Genomic DNA, 23,380 nt, shown 5'->3' with positions numbered 1-23,380 from the left:
ATTTTGTCTGATTATGCCCAATAAAAAGCATTCAGGAGTTTTGTCAAGTGTTAAATTTAACATTTCATCGATCCAAATTCCGATCTTATTCCAAAATAAATTTGCTTTGGTACATTGCCACCATAAGTGGAAGTAAGTGCCCAATTCTCGTTGGCATTTCCAGCAATTTGGAGAGAGTTTGTTGTTTGATTTAGTTAGCTTGATTGGGGTAATATGCCATCGATAATACATTTTGATCAAGTTTTCTTTATAGGAAGTGGCGATAGTCAATTTATAATTCCTAGTCCAGAGTGTTTGCCACTCCTCCTCTTTAATTTCGTTTTTGAGGTCCAGGTTCCATTTCTTAACGTTAATTTTTATATTAAAGTTGTCCAAATCATTGTAAGTTAAGTAACAATAGAAATTTTTAATTAGCTTTTCTTGAGGGCCTATACATAGCTTGTCTAGAAGGGCATTTTTCCTTATCCCAGATATTTTTTTGTCTTTGTTATATTTAGATTGGATCTGGAGGTATTCCCACCATTCCACTTTTTGACCCAAATTTTCTAGTTCTAGCCTTGTTTTAATTGTTCCATTTGAGTTTAGAATGTCATTATATCTTAATATATTATTTCTTTTATATAAATTTGGATGTACGTAGGCTTCTAACGGGGCGTACCACATGGGGGTTCCTTTATATAATTTAATTTTAATTTTTTTCCAAGTGTTGATTAGTGATTTCCTTATCAAATGGTTAGAGAAATATTTATGGGTTGTCGGTTTTTCGTCCCAGAGATAATAGTGCCACCCTAAATGGAGATCGTGGCCTTCTAAGCTAAGAAGTCTAGTATTAGTTAGACTCATCCACTCTCTTGTCCATGCCAAGGAAGCGGCAATATAGTATTCCTTCCAGATTGGAAGAGCCAGTCCTCCCTCTTCTTTCTTACTTTGTAAATATTTCAGTTGAATTCGGGGGCGTTTGTTTTGCCAAATGAAATTGTTAGTTTATTTATTTATTTATTTATTATTTATTTATTTGTTTGTTTGTTTATTTATTTATTTATTTATTTATTTATTTGTTTATTGCCAGCCATCATAGTCACTGTGATTTTAAAGTAACCAAATATTAGGGTCCCAATCTACCAAACCATATTTCCTCTTTATTTTCATAGAATGTGGATTGGTAATTGCTCTATAGTTAATGTATTAAGACACATCATTTGAGTTTGGATGGCCTGTGTTTAATAGTAATTTATTAATAAATTATTAAATAAATTATTGAATTTATACACCCCTTCCTTCCTTCCTTCCTTCCTTACTTACTTCCTTCCTTCCTTCCTTCCTTACTTACTTAAACTCTGCCAAATAGCTGCCTACTTTTGATATTGCGAGCAGTTTCTAAAATAATTGGGGGGGAGAATAATTCGTTCAAAAATTATATTAGACAACTTGTAATTATCCCCACAATTTCTATAAATTTATTTAAAATGGCATCCATAGGCTGAATACATTTTAATTACTAATTTCAGGAATAAAATCAATATTATGATATAAATGTGCACACGTATGTGTTTGTGTATTAACAATTCATACTTTTAATAGTGGGGAAAAACATTACAACCTATAACATACAAATTCAACAGTTGCATTATATATATTTTCTCTTTAATTGCTATCAAATGCTATTAAAGTTTCACTAAATGCCATTTATTTCAAATGTATTTCTATAAATTACAGTTCAATTTCTTTTGGGAAAGTGATTGAATTATTGAAATGTATTTTTATCCTAAAGGCTAGCTGGGCTATTCTTCCTTAAATTATATATAGTCATTATAACATGGAGCATGAATTGTCAATTCTCCATGTTGCTCACTTACCATTTATTCCATATGCTGAAAATAAGTAGGATTACAGCATACATTGTATAAATGAGAAATATAATTTTTTCTTAGAGTCTTTATTCTTAAATATGATCTTGAATAATTGCTGCTGACTACAGTTGGACATACTCCTGAGAAAACATATTTCAAGAAATCCAGCACAACAAAATAATTTAGGAATAAGGATGGAAACCATAATAATAATAATAATAAGTGTTATATTAAATAGCTCCCAAGAATTTGGACTTGTTGCATACATTATTTGTTTGGGCTTTTTGCCCCATAACATCAAAAAAGACTTTGGAAAATTTTATCAGCTTTAAAGCTAAATAGTGGTGAAATTATAGCTCAAAAAGAGAAAAACAAGGTCACATATTATGCACAATTGGTCTTGAAGACTATAGTATATGTTAATGAACTGTATGTGAATAAATATCTTATTTGCACTAAGAATATACAACCATATTTCAATTATACAATTATTGTATAATCAATAAACATACGGCATGATGTGATGAACATTAATGTGTATAGCCTCTTGAGTTATCTACTACCATAATCAGTATCAGTATTCAAATGTAACTTCTTTACATATTAATTTATACCATTTTGGGCACCAGGACTTGTTCCATGGAGAGATATGTTTTTCCACAGAGTATGTGTGTGTGTGTGTGTGTGTTTTCTGTCATGCCACAGACAGAATTTACTTCTGTGGTGAGTACTAAATACAAGAGATTAACAATGGAAAAACAACCAAATTTTGAGACGTTACCAGGATTTTTTTGAAGTTGCCAAGAAAGGCAAAAATGAATACATTGGAAAGATACATTTCAAAATTATACATTTCAGCATAATTTTGAAAAATAAGATTACATGTTTATGTCACAAAATTTGGTATGTTGCATTGTGTACATTTCTTAATTCAAACGTAATATTTTAGCTCAATGTGTTGGGGTTTTGTGAGGTTTATCGTTTATCTGGATATTAGTGATGAGCTCTGGGGAATCCAGAGTATGATACCATGGTCTTTTGAGACTGAGGGTTGCCAATGCCAATGCAAGTGATGAGTACTGGAATGTTCATTCATTTCCATAATAAAAGCAAATAATGGACCCAATATGATGTACTAAGTTGACACTTGCATGATGAGAAAGGATATGCAGCTGCGCAAGCAATTTTGGGCCTGCCAAGACATACCCATATCTTGTCATCACTCCGCAAACTGCATTGGCTGCCGATCTGTTTCCGGACACAATTCAAAGTGTTGGTTATGACCTATAAAGCCCTACGTGGCATAGGACCAGACTATCTCTGAAACCGCCTTCTGCCATACAAATCCCAGTGATGGGTGAGGTCCCACAGAGTGGGTCTCCTCAGGGTCCCGTCGACCAAACAATGTCAGCTGGCGGGACCTAGGGGAAGAGCCTTCTCTGTGGTGGCCCCAGCCCTCTGGAATCAGCTCCCCCCCCGGAGATTCACACTGCCCCCCTCTCCTTGCCTTCCAAAAGAGCCTAAAGTCTCATCTTTGTCGCCAGACCTGAGGTTACTAGATCTTTCCTCTGACCAAGGACTGTTTTTAGTACGATTGTTGAATGAATGGTAATGGAAGTTTTTAAAGTAGATTTTTATGGATTGTTTTTATGCATTAATTGGATTGATTTTATTATTGTTTCTTTATATATGTTATGAGCCGCCCCGAGTCCTTGGAGAGGGGCGGCATACAAATACAAACAAACAAATAAATAAACAACCGCATACCTTGCATTATCATTGTAAAGTACATTGTACAAAGGTCCTGTTAGCAACCACCACTGGGACCATCAACTCCATCGCTAAGAAATGCAAACAGTGATGGAGCTGACTGTTGCATGCTGCAACTGTCATAAGTCAGGCAGCTTCCAAGCTCCAAATCACAATCACTATGGGGGTGCTGCAATGGCCCAGCCTATCAAGGGTCGATTGAAAATTACCATGTTTACTGCTGCCACAACTTTATATGGTCATATGAACGTGTGGTAGGCAAGGACTACTCAAATGGAGAAAACGGAAGTGAAATCACAAGTCAGCCAATGAGCTGGGTTCAACTTGAAGCATGGTGCACCAGGTCCCAAAGGTGCTTTTTCAAGAGGCAACTGGGCTTTCTGTTGTTCTTTGAAGGCGTTTTGCTTCTCATCCATGAAGCTGAAGAAGTCCAGTTGCCTCTTGCAAAAAAAACCGTATTCGAAGTCCAGTTGCCTCTTGAGAAAAAAAAGACCTTCGGAACAAGCATGAGCTGGATGACCGAGAATCTCCACAGCCATTTAGTGCACCAAATGGTATTTTTTTTTAATATTTTTTTTTGTCAAGTACGTATTGGTGGTATACAAAGATATAACGATATTTATATACATGATACTAATAAAAGAGAAACATTAGGACAGGGACGAAAGACCCTTATTGGCTGATGAAAGGTTTTAAAATTAAACCATATTGTCTGTTTAGGCTTAGCGTCTCAGGGAACATCTCTGAAACTTATTCCAAAAGAAAAAGGCGGGTCAGCGCCGGCGACAAAAACGCAAACGTTCGGCTTCTGCCTACCCCCCCCCCCATCCAGCCAATGAGAGCGGCCCCTCTGGATGACACACAGCCCTCGTGCCCAATAAGTTCAGGCGCTTGAATGGAGAGGCGCAATGGGGTGGGTGGGAAGGTTGGAAAAGGAGGCGGAGGAAAAACGCTGAAGCAAAATTGCGTGAATTTGAGGTGGGGGGGGGAGGAAAAGAGGCGGGCCGGAGGGAGGCGGTTGGGGCTCGCGAGGGGAGCGCGCGAGCTGACGGAGCCGGGAGGCTCGGGCCAATCGGCGCGCCGCTTGGGCCGTTGAGTGACGGGCGAGCTCGTCAGCGGCAGAGGGGGGTGGGTCAAAAGGCCGGCGTTCGAAGGGGGAGCGTCTGCGCGCAGGTGAGGAGCTTTTCGCGCTACTGAGGGAGGGTGGAAAGGAAAGGAAGGGGAGGAGCCGCGTCGGCCTGTGGGGAGCGCGGGGTAGCTGTTGGCTTGGTGGTGGTGGTGTAGAAGTGGCTCCCTTCCCCTAGTGGGCTCCCTTTTCCTTCCGACCCCCGACGTACCCGTTAGGGAGTCGCTTTTTTTTCGTCCGACGGATGGAGGGAAGGCCGGTGCCTGCCCCCTTCCCTGACCAGCCCAGTGCAGGATAAACGCTCCCTCGCTTGCCTCCCATTCTGAAGCGCTTCCACCCGCTGTACTTTAAGACGGAGGGTGGACGCCTTCGCCCCCCTCTCCTCTGCCATTCCCTTAAAGGCGGGAAAAAGGGGCACAAATTCTGAAGCGGTAGACTGGACTGTGCCATTTAATTTGGGGGGGGGGGGGGTGTTGTGCTGGACCAATGTATTTCTGACCAGGTTTATTCTGGTTTATTCGGTATTGATAAAACTGCAGTGGCCAAGGCAAAGCCGGTGTGCTTCCTGAGAAAGAACTAAGGTGTTTGCTTGCTATTTATTAAGGGAGCAAATGGGCCGAAGCAGAAGCTGCTCGACCTTTTTTGGATCTTCCTAAGCCATGGCTTCTCAAATAAGCCTGCCCCTATTACCGTCAGTTTTTTTAAATGATGGCTTGCGAGTTTTGATGGCTTCCTTCATCAAGCCAAAATTAAATAGCAGACCAACCAGCTGCTGTAATACATCCAAGCTTTGGCTTCGTTCCGGATCGTAAAGCCTAGAAGACCTTGCTTGGGTTTCAGTTGTTTGGAATGGGCTGAACATGACTTAGCATTTTATGATTTCACTGCTAGTCTAAATGGCTAGTTTAAGTATAGAGACGTCATTTGAACAAAACAATTTATCTTAAACATCGTTTATTGTTCTCTTCATTTCCTAGCTGGTTTTTTGTTTGTTTTTGGCACAGCAGTCTGATGCTATGGTCCTTGCAGTTATAAGGAATAACGCCTGCAAAAAGGTAAAACTACACTACCACCCTCCATTCCAAAAAATAAAGCTACTTAAGTTTTTAATGTAGGTTTTGATTTCTTGAGCAAATAGCCTAAAACACTCTCCAGTGTAGATTCATCTTTTAGGTACCTAGATCAGGACAGATTGAATGCAAGATTGATCTAGGAAATATTTTCCCCAACCACAAGTTCCTCCAGAGCTTTATACTTTCAATTTAGCTGTATTGAAGACAAGAAAAAATGTTAGCGGTTTAGTAGTGCTCAAGATAGATTTAAACAACCTGGAGGTTATGATTTGACTTTGCAACAGGGGGAAAATAGCAAACAACAATGGTGGATTCATTAATGTAAATGTGTTCGGGACAAGGAATTTGAATATATTTTCAGAATATTAAATTCAAAATTAACTGATGCTGTGCAAGGAAATATGAAGGTTGTGAAATTGTGGTTAGCTATTAATCACTGATGTCCATATCAAAGGGGAAGATAAAATAAGTTTTTAAAGACTAGCTGTAAGAGCAGTTTTTCTTTATTTTGATAATGGGGAATGCATTGTCAAAATAGCAATTCACAAATAGTTTGCAGTAAGAATGAAGCCAAAGTACATAGAGTTCATTTTCATCTTGATTGGATACTTGAAATCTATCAACCAAAGCGAAGTGTAAACTATACATTTAGAATTAAAAGACGATGAATTTCAGAATTTTTATATAGACCAAAATTAAAAATGTATTACTTTTCTACATTAAAAACTCTTATTCAGTTCCAATCTTTTTCATGTTGAGTCAGATATTTTTGGCTAAAGAAGAAAATTGGTGACCTTGCTTTTAAGTAACTGCCTTGTATTTGCCAATCCATGGATTATCACGGGTTTTAGAAGAAAATCCAGTTCTACTTTTATCTACTCTTAAGTGAAAAACAACACAAGCACTAAAAAAGGCTATTGAAATTAATGTAATTTATTATTTGTTTTTATCCCACCTTATTGTTTTTACAAAAAACCTCAAGGCACCAAACATATCCAACATACCTTACTGTGAGATGAGTTGCACTGAGAGGGACTGGCCCAAAGTCACCCAGCTAGCTTTCACAGCTAAGGTGGAGTTAGATCTCACAGTTTGCCACATTGTAGCTTGATACACTAACCAGCAGATGAACAAGTAGATCAAACTAATACTTCAAAGATATCTGATAAATTTGGGTATTGTGTTGCACATCCATAGGAAGTCTTTACACAGAATCATAAGTCTTGAAGTTGTTTTCCTGATCTTTTTGTCAGTACTAGGATGTGATGGTAAACAACAGGATACTGGTGAAATGGGGAGCAGCATCTTTGCAAACGAAGCTGAATTTTTTCTTTGGTCTCTGATTTTTTCTTTTTAAAACTGGTCTGATTTCATTTAATACTATTATTGGACTGGATGAAGAAAGGCTTGCCCATACCATCTCAGATACAGTTGGGGGATGAAAAGTAGAAGAACTAATTAAAAGTGAATTGCCTAGAGCAGTTATGGCAAACTTTTTCTTCCTGGGTGCCAAAAGGGCGCGTGTGCGTGCCCAAACCCATAATGCAATGTGCATAGACCTCACTGAAGCCCCCAGACTTCCAGTAGGCCCATTGGGCCGTTTTTTGCCCTCTCCAGGCTTCAGGCTCTGGAGCCTGGAGATGGGCCTAACAAGTTGGGAGATGAACTTCTGGTAGGCCTATTGGGCCTGTTTTTTGCCATCCAGAGATTCCAGAGGCTTTCCTGAAGCCTTGTAAGAGTGAAAATGGCCTCTCCCGCCCACCAGAAGGCTGAAAATCAGCTGGTCATGTGTGCTGGAGCTCACAGGGCAATGCCTCACGTACCCTCAGATATGGCTCTGCACACCACCTGTGATGCACGTACCAAAATTAGCATCTCAGCCCTAGAGCAAGTTTTTTTTTCAGACTAATTTTGTGACAATAGAAAAGTGAAGGCTTCGTTTTTGTTGACTGTGAATCAGGTATTGTGTTATAGAATAGAACTCAGTAGATTTTAAAGTTTATTTAGTTAATACTTGGTACCAAGGATAATTTTCCCAAAAGGAAACATTTGTTCTATAAAATATAGTACAAAAAGTCCATTGCTACCTTGCCCGTGGTTTCTACATTCTTGGCTTACAACAAGACGCAAGTACAGTCTCATGTGGAAAGAATTAAAATTTAATTTTTCAGATTTTAGCCATATATAAATAATATAATAATGCTGTCAGAATAGTGTTTCCAAAAGTCCTGTTGACATAATATCTTGTTTGCTTTGATTCTTGCAATCAGTATTGTATGATGAAAAGCAAAACAAAAAATTAAATTTTATGGAAAAAAATTTCAAACAAATGTTTGATGTGAAAACGTTTTATTTTCATATTTAAAAATAGTAACTTTTATATTTTTTTATATGAAAACCATCAGGTTGGAAAGTAAAATGAGAAAATTGATGGATGTCTAGTTCTCTTTTTTTCCTTCAAGGACTTCCAAAATGGGTAAGCATTTAGGCCATTTGATATAGTGCCACACAAATGGGGATTTAATTAAACTATTTTAGATACATATTTTAGATCAGTCTATTGTCACATATGCTATATGACAGTGGAACGAAAGAACTTTAAAAAATAGCTTCAGAATCAGGCCAACTACAGATTGCTTTAGGTTTAAGAACTTCAAGTGGTTCTTTTTTCTTTTAGTTTTTAGGATCACTGATTAGACTGGGAGAGGCTAAAAATTGACAGGATAGTTTTCTTCCATTTTAGATAAAATGCAAGTTTAGAAGAAAAGAAAAATCTCATGTATAATACAGCTTTCTCCCTTTGTGTTAATTTATCATCTACCCAATGTAACATTTGGGGAATCAAAAAGTTTCTGACTATGATCCGTTCCTGAGTAATATTTAATATAATGCTTCTCAGAAACCCAGAATGAAAGCAATTGTTTTCTTTCCATTATCCATATTAAATGTATATATTAAAATATTCATAATCCATTTTTCAAACAATCTAAATCAAAGGACATAGCAGCATAGTAATATGTAAGAAAATAATGCAGATTATAAACTCTGATTTACATATGTCTTTTAAAAAAATCTAGTTTGCATAGTTAGAAATAGTGCCCATTTGTGTCTAATTTTTTTCTCCTTTGCTTATGCATTTGTGTTCAATCCTGAAATGTGTAGGCTGATCTTATATCACCCAAACTATTACCATAGTTTTGTTCTTTTGCTAAAAAAAAATGAAATTTTCAAATATCAGTTATATTTAAAATATTCAGTCTTAGTTGTTAAAAATGAAGCTGCCAACAGAAGAATTCAGTGTCAAGCCTAGAGATAATATGATAACATAAAACAAGTGTTTTTCAAAGCTATTGAAAGAGCAGATAAATACTATCTTGGAATGATAAGGAAAAGGTGTAGCATTTAAACCCTAGAGCACAGTTCTATAAATAGGCTATGTTTTCTGCATGCTGAGAGCATATGGCTTCATTGTGGTTTACAATAAAGAGACGGTTTTACCCAGGCTGTGTCTGAGAGTCTTTTGCCAAGTAAATTTCTAATTTCTAAATAAGGTGGTTAAATGTCAAGAAAGTTGAAATTGACTGCCAAGTGTGGTGTAAAACCTGAAAATTGGTCTTTCAGGGCCATTTATTGTAGTCCTAAGGTTATGATGCTGAAATTTTATCAGAATTAAGTAATGAAACCTGGTGAAGCTTTTCTATGTTTTCTAAGAAAAAAAATCAAGATAGTTTATTCAGCCTTGGATACTGGGTTTTCTTACATATTGGAAAACATCCTCAAATCCAAAGCAGGACCAGCAGCACTTTTAGTGGCCCATGTTAAATAAATTTTGTCTATGAATTGAAAAGGTTGATTGCCCCAGATTTTAAAAAGTTTCTTTTCAGAACAGAAAAATATTATTGTTACTTCAAAAGTATAATTGAATTTATTTGCTGATTGAAGGTTTTCCTCATGTGGATTTATTTATTATTTATTACTTAGATTTGTATGCCGCCCCTCTCCGAAGACTCGGGGCGGATTTGATTTCTTATGGTTATAATATTCTATGGTTACTTAAGGGATCCTGAAAAACTAAATTATTGAAGTCATATTAACATATACAGTAAGCAATAACATCTGTTCCAATAAATTTGCCTTCATAAATTAATGAACAAATTCTGTTTAAAATCAGGTAGTCAGATCAGTTCCAGAATTCAGTTTTATTACAGCTGTTCTTGAGATATATGTTGTTTGGTTATTAAAAATTGTCAGTATTAAACTACAAAATTAGAATTTTCAAATCTTAATTAAGTTTGCCAATAAAGTTTTAAGGAGACGCATCTGATTTTGCATAAAATACTTGTAAAATTTGCTAACAAATGCTTGAAAATAAGTATAATACTTTTAAAATGTTTTTGTTTTGGTCTTTTGGGGAAAGTATGCCATATCAAATTAATTATCGGCATCATGTACTCTTTAAAAAAAATATTTTTCCAATAAGTTAAGATTATCTTCCTAACAATTATTTAATGGTTCTCATTTTTGAATCAAAGTTCTTTTGATTAAATATAGTACCTATGTACTTGAACATTTAAATTGATTCCTGCTACTCATATTTAAAAGGAGAAATATAAAAGTTGAAAGAAAAACTTATTACTGTATGATTAATCAAATAGAATTCCAGGATAATTAAGTATTAATCCCTTTAACTGCAGAAAGAAGTACATTGAAAACTGGAAAAGATGAAACAACTGAAAAGGAAAAGGAAAAGTAATTTCAGTGTTCAGGAGACCCAAACATTACTTAAAGAAATCCGAAAAAGAAGAGAGGTACTTTTTTCCAAACAGCTAAATACAACTATTAACGAGATGAAGCGGAAGGCTTGGGAAGAAATTGCAGAATGTGTGAATGCTGTAGGTGAAGGAGAACAAAGGACTGGGACAGAAGTCAAAAGGCGATACCTTGACTGGAGAGCCCTTATGAAACGAAAGCGACTGAATGCTAACATAAAGTTGGTTGGAGCTGGCTTTCATCTCCCTTCATCTGATCTGGATGATTCTCTCAATGAAGATATTGATGAGAAAATTGGTTTTCCAAATGAATCTAATTTTGAATGGCAAAATATCACAGACTTCAGAGAAGCAGGGGGATCATTAACCGAAGTGAAAGTAGAAGAGGAAGAGGAAGATCCACAAAGTTTTGAAGTAAGTAATTCTTCCATAATACATCTCAAAAACCTGGTATTTTAACAAGTATGTATAGACTTCATATCCCTATAAGTACAATTTATCTGTGGTTTAATGTGAAAACTATATTAATTATTCTCTTTGTGTACAAAGTTTGACAGAACATGTAAAAAGATACTACGAGGGTCGCCCAGAAAGTAATGCACCACATTTTTTTTCTCAGCCTACAGAATTGTTACGAATGCGAAACTGTAGATGTACATTATGTGAATTGCCAGGAGTGTGTGTAAATTTTGTGTTTCGTCAGGCAGACAGCATAGCTGCAGCAATGTTTTGAAATGGCATCTGTAAGTGATGGTACGTTACAAGCAGTGTGTCGTCATTGAATTTCTCACTGCGGAGAAAGAAACTGTTGGGAACATTCACAAACATTTGTGTACAGTTTATGGAGAATCTGCAGTTGACAGAAGTACGATTAGTCGCTAGGCACAGGGTGAGGCCATTAGAAGAACAGAGGGTGAGGCCATTAGAACAAGGAATGGTACCAACAGGACATTCATGCCCTTGTGTCTCACTCGAGGAAGACCATAGAACGGGACGGAGATTACGTGGAAAAATAGAGAGTGTAGAAGAAACATCATTCTTTCTTGTGTGTAAGTTTCATTGTGTTCAATAAATAATTGTTGAAGAAAAAAATGTGGTGCATTACTTTCTGGGTGACTCTCGTAATATTATACAGTTATGGACCTTTTATATTCACAAACTCATCAAATCCGTAGTTCATGAACACTTGTCTCAAAGCAAAATAAAACACCTGGGGTGCATTTTTTAACTGAAAGTAGCTAGTGTAGATCCAATTACTTATAATCTTATTTGATCATAAGCCTCACTAATTCTAATTTTTTAATGCAAACAGACGCCCCTCCGAAAAGAATAGAATTCTATATTGGCCAAGTGTGATTGGACACACAAGGAATTTGTCTTCGATGCATATGCTCTCAGAAAAAGAAACATTTGTCAATAGGAAAGAATATGCTGTTGTCCGAACAAGATCCATTTTAGTCTAGTGATAAGACACCAGACTAAAAACCAGGAGACTAAGTTCTAGTTCCACTTTGGGCTTGAGAGCTGGCTGGGTGATTGGATCAATCATATACTCTCAGCCAATGAGAGTATATGATGACTGAATGACAAATCAGTCAGTCAATTGCTCTCATAACCATTGGATCACTCTGTTGATATGGGAAAGAAGGAAAATAGACCCTATCCTAGTGTGAAAAGCATTTGGGAGTAAAAATGCTATTCAAGCAAACTGTATGTCCTCCATATGTATTTTTAACTTTTTCTTAATTGCTAGTTTTACATAATAGATTGCAAATACTCTTGTAAACAGAATTTAAAAAGGGAGGATGTCCTCATGCATAAAACATGTGAACTATCTTGAACTTTTAATTGTACTGGAATTCTTCACTAGGCCAGATATTTGTAACTATTATTATAAAATATTTGGACAAAGAAGCCAAATTAGCCTGAAATTATCTTAATCTTCTCTGTCCTTAAACTCATTGGAATATTTTTATCATTGAATGCTGAGCTGGCAATTTTCTAGATATTTCTTCTGTTTCAATTAGCTGCTTTATTTGCATAAGAGCTATCATGATCTAGAACATGGATTCATTAGATGTCCATATTTACTTTATTTATTACACTTTTTTCTAGTGTAATTTTTTAAAAACATTCTTTCAGTGTGTGATCCAGCTTTTCATAACATTAATGCAGAATTTGTTGGTAGTATAGATTGCCAATTTCACAGATATTTTGACTCTTGCCTTACAATCTGTTTGAGTTTTATCCCTTTGATTTGTTTGGTCTCTTAAATTTTTTAGTATTAATTGGGGAATGATTAGATCCTCAATATATATCTGTTTCAGCATGTGTTTTATAATGTTCATTATGTGAGCAATCTATATAAACAACTATGAAATCTCTTAAATAGAGGGATTCCTTATTACCCAGCAGCTATTACTTTTCTGCGTCCGATGTAAATAATTGCATAAATGTATAAATATATGATTGATTCACTTGACTCTTTTTATAAAAAGTCCTTTCGCTTTTGAAAATGTCTTAAAGCTGCCTAATTGATGTAGGTATATCTAGATTGAACTGTCAGAATGTATTTACCTTATTTTTAATTGGACATCAAATTTTATTGCTTGATGTAGTGTTCTGACGGGTTCTTTTTCCTATGGTTTGGTCTCTGCTAAACAAATGATTACAGTGTCTGTACAGTGATATGGTGATGTTAGCAGAGGAGGCAGAGTTGAATAGGTTATGTACTTTTGTTTACAAGGTGATATGAGGTACAGGTAGTTGATAATTTAAGAGCAACATCTTTTGATGTCTACATTCTGCTCTTGATTATATCAACACTTTTTCAATGTTAACATAGAAAATATTTTTGTCTGTAAGTAGGGAATTGTAGATACACTTTATTTAGAGTGATAAGAAATATCTATTTAGCTTTATTACACTAACATTTATAATTAATTTCCTTAGTTTCCTATTGAGGAAGAAGAGGAGATTTTATCCTCAGTTTTGCCAGATTCCAAAAAGGAAAGTGACCTTCCCGATTTCACCCATATTGAAGAATTTGGAAATCTAAGTTCTGCTCAAGCTAGGCTGGCTTATGAAGATTCCCATTTGTTGATTAGCCTGGAGAAGCAGAAACTAGAACTGGAAAAACAACGCCTGGATATTGAAGCGGAACGACTGCAAGTTGAGAAAGAGCGTCTGCAGATTGAAAAAGAGCGGTTGAGGCACATTGACCTGGAACATGAGAGGCTTCAGCTGGAAAAAGAGCGGTTACAAATTGAGCGGGAGAAACTGAGGCTTGAAGCTCAGCATGGTGAAAAACCTATCTCGGAGAATGATCCAAACCAGGCAGAAAAGCCTGTCCTACAGCCTTTGGATTTAGAAACAGAAAAACTGAAAATCGAGAAAGAGCGTTTGCAGCTTGAGAAGGAAAGGCTGCAATTCCTGAAATTTGAATCAGAGAAGCTGCAAATTGAAAAAGAACGCTTGCAAGTGGAGAAGGAGCGGCTTCGAATTCAGAGAGAAGGGCATTTGCAGTGAACTTGCAAGAAATCATTACCAATGTTGTGTTTCGTTGTTTGTACTTTTTAAAAAGAAATCAGAATTGTACTTTGGTTTCTTTCAAAGTGTTGGATAGTCTGGTCTTCAAAGCATTTCACTAACAATGTTATCACTTTGGTACTGTGGTAATTATACTTTGAGAATACTTTTGATTTGGCCATAATTGAGCATTAACATTTTTTTAAAAAAGCTGGGAATTGGTGCTCAGTAAGTTGTTGTGCCTGTATTAAATAGAATCTATTTGTGAAATTACATTTTGGTGAAACAGAAGAAGTGTGAATATCCTCTTGTATTCTCTGTTGTGAAACGTTACAACCACATTAAGAATCAAGGCTTGGCTGTGTCTTGTCATTTTGGGAGGGTTACTCTAAATCCATAGGAACCTTTAATGTAACTTTGTGTCTGAGCTGAAGAAGTGAGTTTGAAATAGACCTTGCACAATAAAGTTAACCTCAAAAGTTATGCCTTTAATATAAGGCATGCTCTTAAGAAAAATTAAGGTCAGAGATTAAAGCTCTTAATGTTTTTGTTCTCAGTATATTTGTAAAAAGAAGATTAAAAAGTTTCAAGTGTATTATAAAAGATTTCAGTTTTATGTCTAAGCTTGACCAAATCTACAGCTTCGATATATAATTTTTGGAAGTTTGATATTCAAGTATTTGAACATATATAAGTTTGATATTCAAGTATTTGGGTTGGAATATATTTCTTGGGATTTACACAGATTATTTGGATTTATCAGTTTATTTACATCCCTATGTAATTATTTTTATTTTGCAAATAAAGTGTTATTTTATTATTGAAAGAAGTGTGATTTCATAATGTGAAATAAAATGATCTGCTGTAGATTAATTTATTCCCTGTAAACTATTTTTTAAAAAAATAAAGAATGAACACTCTGAATCTTACTCAATTGTACAAAAAATAATCTGCCTGATTTTAGTAATATTGGCCTAAATAACAATACATGGTCTTGCAATGGAGAATGCACATAATAGATAGCCTACTTCACTCCAAATTCAAAATTCTAGCGAGATTCACATGATGCTAGAATTTTATTGGGAGAAAAATTGGAATTCGAAGTATTTATGCTTATGTGAGTTGAGTTAAGAATCCAGCATAACAGGTGATTGCGCATGTGCCGAACTGATTTCTAGGCATTTCACCTCTGGCTCCGAATAAATATATAATGTAAAGAGTTTTCTCTCCTTTAAAATACTATGAGAACAATGAAACAATGTTCCTGCAATATCTTTAACATTTTTTTAAATTTTACCATTGTACACTTCTATATAAACAGATGCAATTTTTGTTTCAGTAACTGAATTATAATACAGGCAAATGAGGGGAGTAGGTATATGAGAGAATTTGTAGCTTTGAAAGTGCTATCAAATTGACTTTACCTAATTCACACAGTATTTATTACAAATACTTCTGCCTTGCCACAAAGAAATAACTATCTTAAAGTACATAATAAAAATATGACTGCAATTGAAACACCATCCAAAGCGGGACAAAGGCCCCTCTGGCAATAGCTTATTCCTGGTTGTCATACAGGAAACATGAGTCCAGAGGGTTCAGTCCTTGATATGGTGGATAAAACTAGTAAAAAAGCAGTGAGGAGCGAGGATTCTGCAGTTCATTTATGTATCAAAGTGGTTTTTGGAAGCTACATCCAAGAATGTTTTCAGATTAATTCACATAATATAAATATCTTCTATACTAGTCATCCTTTGAGTCCAACCTCCCTTAAACTATGCTTTGATCTGTCAAAGTGTAACACAATTCTTATATTCTTAAAACGGTCACACAAAACTATATTGAACTTTGTTATTTTGATGTACTCTGATGTAATGATGTCGTTTAATCATTTTAACCCATATCTTTGTACACTTGAAGCTTTTATGACAAACTCCATAATGACCTGTAGCTTTTGACTTACGTCCACAATTGAATCCAAAATTTCTATTGCTAAGAGGAACAGTTGTTCAGTGAGTTTTGCCTCATTTTACGACTTTTTTTTGCAACAGGTGTTAAGTAAACCACTGCACCTAGCAACATGGGTATAAAGTGATCCTGGCTTCCTCATTGACTTTGCTTATCAGAAGTTTTCAAAATGATGATCAGGTGACCATGGGACATGACAATCTTCATAAATATGAGCCAGTTGTCAAGTGTCCAAATTTCAATCACGTGCTGCAAGTTTGAAAATTGGTCCTTTTTCAGTGCTGTTGTAACTTTGACATGGCTTTTCCTAATGAAATGCTTCCTACTGAAACTACATTTCTAGTCTTCCCTATTAACATTTTGAATGTTAACATTTGATGTGCAAGATGTAGTTTCTACAGTCTAAGTGGTTAATCCAAAAAAAAAAAAGACTGGCCTATTTCCCAACTTCTGGTGGGCCCAGTAGTCTCGTGTTTCATTCTCCCCAGGCTCTAAAGAAGGGGTGGGCAATTAATTTTGCCATGGGGCCGCATGATAATTTGGGACGGTTTTAAAGGGCAGGACTAAAACGCTGACCACCCAGACCCTGGCCTGACCTAAACACCCAGACCCACTCTACAGACCCCTATCTGTTTGCTTTACGGCAACACGGTGCACCAGTCACTGCGCTGGAGTGTTTGCGTGGTTTCTGTGCTCGGCCACTCTTGGTAGGAGGTCGGAGTCCGCTCCAGTGCGAGGATATAAGAGCTCACCACATCTGCCGGGACTCCTCCGGTTCCTGCTTTCCTCATGATTCATCAGGAAAGCAGGAACCGGAGGAGTCCCGGCAGGCGCGGTGAGCTCTTTCATCCTCGCACTGGAGCGGACCCCAACCTCCACAGACCTATACTAGTCTCCCTTAATTTTCATTATCAGCAAAAATATGCATGTGTGTGTTTGTATACACACAAGCACACATAATGTATGTACAAACACACACATGCATATTTTGATTCATTGTGATAGACAACAATAGAACACATTTTGATACAACAAAAAATGTGGTTTTCTTTAACTGTTCAAAACGATTTACCTGGATTATTCATGAACAACGTATCGAGTGGATGATGTATTTTAATCATATGTGGGTGATTTTTTTTAAATTAGCACCTGCTATTTGCATTCTGAATGCCCAAAGGAACATTGCAAAAATGTCATTTTCCCGTATTTCTCTGTTTCATTGCTCCATACTCAGTGAAGGGCTACCACAATTTTTACTACCGCACTGTGGGCGTAGCTTATGCAGGATGCCCTGCATTTTCTTTCGACATTTTTCATTGCAAATTAGTTGCTCTGGGGTGGAGCTCCATTTTCGCTACCCCACTAAATTCACCCTCCCTGGTCTGGGCAGTAGCCCACCCCTGTCCATACTGCATTCTATTGCATTTATTTAAACTTTTTCGTTGCTAAATCCCAAGATTAAATTTTATTTTGAGCAGACCCAGGGCTCCGTATTAGCCATTCAAGTAAATAACTCAACAAAAAAAAAGTTTCAGACCCGTGTCATAATATAAACCTGGTTTATTACAAGCAGAGACCCAGGCATGGATCTATGTCTTCAATTTATGGCTGAAGGTGGCTTTCTGTACAAATCATCTTACTGGTAATGAGAGTTTTATATCCATTTTGAAATATGATATCAAAGAGAAAATACCTTAATATGAATTGCCTCCACTGTTGTTCAATTCATTAGTGCAAGCAAAGATTACACTCAAGGAGAGATTGTTAGAAGTTCACTGGTTTGCTTTCTGCCCTCCAAGCATTTTACTAGATAACACAACTATTCTAATTTTAAGGTAGCAAATTCCCAAATACTACAGGATGCTTACATTCACTTGCTTTAAATAATCTTTGTTAAGGGAATTTGGAAGGCAGGTTCAGGAACAGAATGAATTTATCTTTGTAGTTTGAGTGCCATTAAATACTGGCACAAATCCTGCTTTACGGCATTTTTTAAACCCGTTTATTAGGGTAGTTATAACTTATAATAATGTAATATTGCTTCTGATTACAGATTTCTGAGTTTATAAATTTTACTACTCTCTTGCATACAGAATAGCAAAACATAAAAGCTTGGAAATCACCAGAATATCCCTAATAGGAACAATAATTATCCTAATGCAGTGGTACCTTGGTATTCAACTGCTTTGAAACTCATCACATTTTGGTACCCAACAAATTTTGACGTGAAAATTTTGTCTTGGTACTCACTGTTTGTTTGGTACCCAACGCACAAGCTAGAAGTTGTCAGTGTTGGGTGCCTTGTGACTCACTACATTATTCCTTATGGGAAAGATTCTTCTTGGAAATAAATAATCATGAGTACCAAGATATCACTGTATGCCCAAATTTATCACCAAACAGAACGATGGTTGTGCTTATACCAGATGCTCATGAGGTTGTTTTAGTGTATTTGTTTTGTAAATTGGGGCCAGTTATTCCCTTGTATTTTAGCCCGCGACTGTAATTAAGCTTTTATGTTTGACCTAAAATGTTTCATATCTCTCCAGAAACGTTGTAAAAAGCCATCTGCTCAAATTACCCACTTCCGTGGTAACACTTATGTCGAATTACTGTTTTTTATCCTGCATGTTCCTTCATTAGACATTCTCAGGTTAATCTTCTCTACAATCTGCCTTTGTAATACAGAAACATAGAAACATAGAAGACTGACTGCAGAAAAAGACCTCATGATCCATCTAGTCTGCCCTTAAACTATTTTCTGTATTTTATCTTAGGATGGATATATGTTTATCCCAGGCATGTTTAAATTCAGTTACTGCGGATTTATCAACCATGTCTGCTGGAAGTTTGTTCCAAGGATCTACTACTCTTTCAGTAAAATAATATTTTCTCATGTTGCTTTTGATCTTTCCCCCAACTAACTTCAGATTGTGCCCCTTTGTTCTTGTGTTCACTTTCCTATTAAAAACACTTCCGTCCTGGACCTTATTTAACCCTTTAACATATTTAAATGTTTCGACCATGTCCCCCCTTTTCCTTCTGTCCTCCAGACTATACAGATTGAGTTCATTAAGTCTTTCCTGATACGTTTTATGCTTAAGACCTTCCACCATTCTTGTAGCCCGTCCTTGGACCCGTTCAATTTTGTCAATATCTTTTTGTAGGTGAGATTTCCAGAACTGAACACAGTATTCCAAATGTGGTCTCACCTGCACTCTATATAGTATGATCATAATCTCCCTCTTCCTGCTTGTTATACCTCTAGCTATGCAGCCAAGCATCCTACTTGCTTTCCCTACCGCCTTACTGCATTGTTCACCCATTTTGAGACTGTCAGAAATCACTACCACCACTACTGTGGTTGGGGACTGAATTTTTAAATTTCACTTCGAATAGACAAAGCCCAATTTTATTTATTTTTTTCCTCTTTGGGAGGCACTGGGGTATTTATTTTTGGTTTTGAAATGTGACTTTTAAACTCATTGAGAGGGGTTTGGAAGTGTTAAGAAGCAACATTTGGACATTAACCTCTATGATATTTTAACTCCAAGATCTGGCCCAACAATTTTATTTATATCTACCATATGTTAAGTGATTCTTAACAGCAGGTACAGTAACTTGCATATCATGGGTTGCCTATGTGTGCTAGAGGGAAGATGGTAAAAAATGTCATTCTAGGCTCAAATCCATTATGACGACATGCAGAAAATTAATACACATCTGAAAACAGTGATTGCTTAGACCTGGTTGTAAATGAGTTAGCTCTAATATAAATTCATACAAATAAATGCACCGCAGCCTATGATATATATATATGGTTTCTATCAGGTGAAAGCAAAATGTAACTGTTATGTAGTGACGAAGTGGGATTGTAAGCTGCCTGAACTTACTTTGAGTAAGTTGGGTGGCCTATAAATGTATTTATGTACGTACGTATGTACGTACGTATGAATAAATAAATACTTTCTCCATACAGTAGGTCTACATGAATTATTATGGACCTTGGTTCTTTGTCATAAACAACAATACAACACATTTTGATAGATCAAACAAATATGCTTTTCTTTAAATGTTCAAAAAGATTTATCTGGATTGTTCATGAACAACAGTGAGAGGTTTTGAAGTGTTAAAGAAGCAACATTTGGGAATTAACCTCCATGACACTTTAACTCCAAAATCTGGCCCAGCAATTTTATTTATATCTACCCATATGTTAAATGATTCTTAACAGCAGGTAACTTGCATATCATGGGTTGCTATCTATGTGCTAGAGGGAAGCTGCTGAAAAATGCCACTCCAGCATCAAATCCATTATGAGGACACGCAGAAAACGAATGCATATCTGAAAACAGTGACTGAGAAGAGATGAGAAAACTCCGAACATAAAATATAGGGATAAAAACTACTAAATGTTCTAGCAAGTAGGCAGGAAAGGAAATTTATCACAGCAGAACAAGCAATCTTTCAATGATTGATATATAAATTAATTGATTGGCCGTTCCACTTTTGTAACACATCTCTCACTGTCTAGAATTGATTGCATTGTTTAATTACTGAATTAATGTTTTTTTAAGTTGACTTCATGGACAATTTAATATCTCTAAGCCAGTGTTTCTCAACCTTGGCTGTTTGAAGATGTGCAGACTTCAACTCCCAGAATTCCCCAGCCAGCATTGCTGGCTGGGGAATTCTGGGAGTTGAAATCCACACATCTTCAAACGGCCAAGGTTGAGAAACACTGCTCTAAGCAAAGGCGGGCTTAGAGCTGAGAATCTCAGAACATTATTAATATTGCATCAAAGTTAACTTTGTAATTGCTAACTAAAGGTGTAAGTTGCACTACAGAGAATATAGGAAAGCTGCTGAGGAATAGGCATACTGTAAAGAAAACAAAAGATAGGGAAGATGATAATGTAAATATATTTTTACAAGGTAGAAATATAAAATAACGGGGTCAGTGCTTGCTTCTATTTCAAACTTTCTAGGTGTTTGCTAATCTGCAGCTAATGGTAAGATTTGCAGTGCAACCAAGTCAAATACTGTAATGTAATATAATAATTCATTGCACTGCATATGCAGTGAAATAATGGAGGATGAGCTGCCTTATTATTTAGTGTACTTGCAGCTTTTCCCCCTCCCTTAAATTTTTTTTAAAATTTCTTCCCGAAATATTTTTCCCATTGTAATAAATATTTAGCAAATGTATCTCTTCAATTGGGTAGAAAAACACCCCCTTATTTAAAAGGGTGTGGTAGCGGCCAAATTCTACAAATAGGAATAAATCAATGAACATTAGCATTCGAGACCATGCTATAAAAAATAAATTAGAATTACTTTATAATATGTAAATAGATATATTGCTCTTGAGTTAAAATGGTACATAGAAAATATTCCCCCATTTTGGTGGAGGGGTATGAATGCAGCTGCAAGAGCAGTCATGGGCTTCCCCAGGTATGCCCATGTTACACCAACACTCCGCAGTCTGCATTGGTTGCCGATCAATTTCCAGTCACAATTCAAAGTGTTGGGTATGACCTATAAAGCCCTTTATGGCATCGGACCAGAATATCTCTGAGACCGCCTTCTGCTGCATGAATCCCAGAGACCGATTAGGTCCCAGAGTGGGCCTTCTCCGGGTCCCGTCAACTAAACAATGTCGGTTGACGGGCCCCAGGGGAAGAGCCTTCTCTGTGGCGGCCCTGACTCTCTGGAACCAGCTCCCCCCAGAGATTAGAACTGCCCCTACCCTCCTTGCCTTTCGTAAACTCCTCAAAACCCACCTTTGTCGTCAGGCATGGGGGAATTGAGACATCTCCCCCGGGCCTATACAATTTATGTATGGTATGTTTGTATGTATGTCTGCTTAATAATGGGGTTTTTTAAATATTTTAAATTGTAACTTATTAGATTTGTCATGAACTGTTTTATTGTGTTGTCAGCCGCCCCGAGTCTACGGAGAGGGGCGGCATACAAATCAAATCAAATCAAATCAAATCAAATCAAATCAAATCAAATCAAATCAAATCAAATCAAAGAATGAATGAATGAATGAATGGATGGATGGAGGAATGAATGAATGAATGAATGTTGTCTGGTAGCAAGCACTTTGAACACTGAGCACATTATTTTATGTTGTGTGCATGTTTCATTGTTATAAAAAAAATCAATATATATATATTTTAAAATGAACATTAGCATTTGCTCTTGTGAGGATATCTTCATAAATTCATTACTACCTTGTTTAAGTTAACATTTCTGCTTCCAAAATCTTTGGTGTTGACTCAGCACTGATTCCACCTAAAAAAAAATCATATTAGTAAAATTCCCACAGTAATTGGGAATATTGGGTGATTTCAGGGGAAACACCACGTAATCATGAGAAAAATGAAGATATCACTGAAAATGGCATGATATTTTTGCTGAATGAGCCATCCTGCTTATATTTGACACTCCATTGCAGAAATGGATGTCCACTTGATTGGGATCCATTTTAAGAACAAGTGAAATACTCCCTCTTCCCAATTCGACTAAGGAGCATGAGGTAAATCTTGTGGAAATTTTGGTTCATGATTCTCAGTGAAAGATTTTAAGCTAAGTGCCAGAATTTAGATGTCAACTGCCATTATTTTGGCAGGCCATTTTCTAGTTCCTTGCCATGTTTAGTCAAAAGCGGTAAACACATTTTACCTTTCCTTTCGCAGGAAGTTTAATTTGTAACTCCTTAACTTCACGGTGCTTTCTTTGAGACTGAAAGTATACGGAGCCCTTTTTTAATCCAGGCATGTCAATCTTGATTTCATTGAGGGAAAATATTTACTGACCCCTCACATCCTGGACACAAATTGTTTCAACTCCTACCCTCAAAACGTCGCTACAGAGCACTGCACACCAAGACAACTAGACACAAGAACAGTTTTTTTCCCAAACGCCATCACTCTACTAAACAAATAATTCCCTCAACACCGTCAGACTTTCTACCAAATCTGCACTTCTATTCTACTAGTTTTTCTCATCATTCCTATCACCCATTTCCTCCCATGTTGACTGTATGACTGTAACTTGTTGCTTATATCCTAAGATTTTTATTAATATTGCTTCTTCATTGCTAATTTGAGCACTATGACAATCATTAAGTGTTGTACCACATGATTCTTGACAAATGTATATTTTATTTTATGTACGCTGAGAGCATATGCACCAAGACAAATTCCTTGTGTGTCCAATCACTCTTGGCCAATAAAAATTCTATTCTATTCTATTCTATCAAGGTTGTGATTGACCTCGGGGGTTTGG

General features: G+C 36.4%; 1 protein-coding gene across 11 annotated transcripts; it reads left to right on the top strand.

Annotated features, from left to right (window-relative positions):
- The first annotated feature begins 4,599 nt into the window (after positions 1-4,599).
- Positions 4,600-15,045, top strand: MSANTD4 (Myb/SANT DNA binding domain containing 4 with coiled-coils). 11 transcript variants are annotated; one of them, XM_070749697.1, is made up of 5 exons: positions 4,606-4,793; positions 5,724-5,801; positions 8,225-8,295; positions 10,514-11,002; positions 13,541-15,045. In XM_070749697.1, exons 4-5 carry the CDS (start codon positions 10,541-10,543, stop codon positions 14,114-14,116), a joined length of 1,038 nt encoding a protein of 345 aa, XP_070605798.1. In that variant the 5' UTR covers positions 4,606-4,793; positions 5,724-5,801; positions 8,225-8,295; positions 10,514-10,540; the 3' UTR covers positions 14,117-15,045. The 11 variants fall into 11 exon arrangements, with proteins under 11 accessions (XP_070605799.1, XP_070605798.1, XP_070605808.1 ...); XM_070749705.1 differs by having other exon boundaries at positions 4,751-4,793; positions 5,751-5,801; XM_070749696.1 differs by having other exon boundaries at positions 4,786-5,327.
- Positions 15,046-23,380: the final 8,335 nt, after the last annotated feature.

Source organism: Erythrolamprus reginae, chromosome 4 (genome assembly GCF_031021105.1).
Source record: "Erythrolamprus reginae isolate rEryReg1 chromosome 4, rEryReg1.hap1, whole genome shotgun sequence".
NCBI lineage: Eukaryota > Metazoa > Chordata > Lepidosauria > Squamata > Dipsadidae > Erythrolamprus > Erythrolamprus reginae.
The sequence above is the reverse complement of the archived record's forward strand: the minus strand, read 5'-3'. Positions and strand labels throughout refer to the sequence as shown.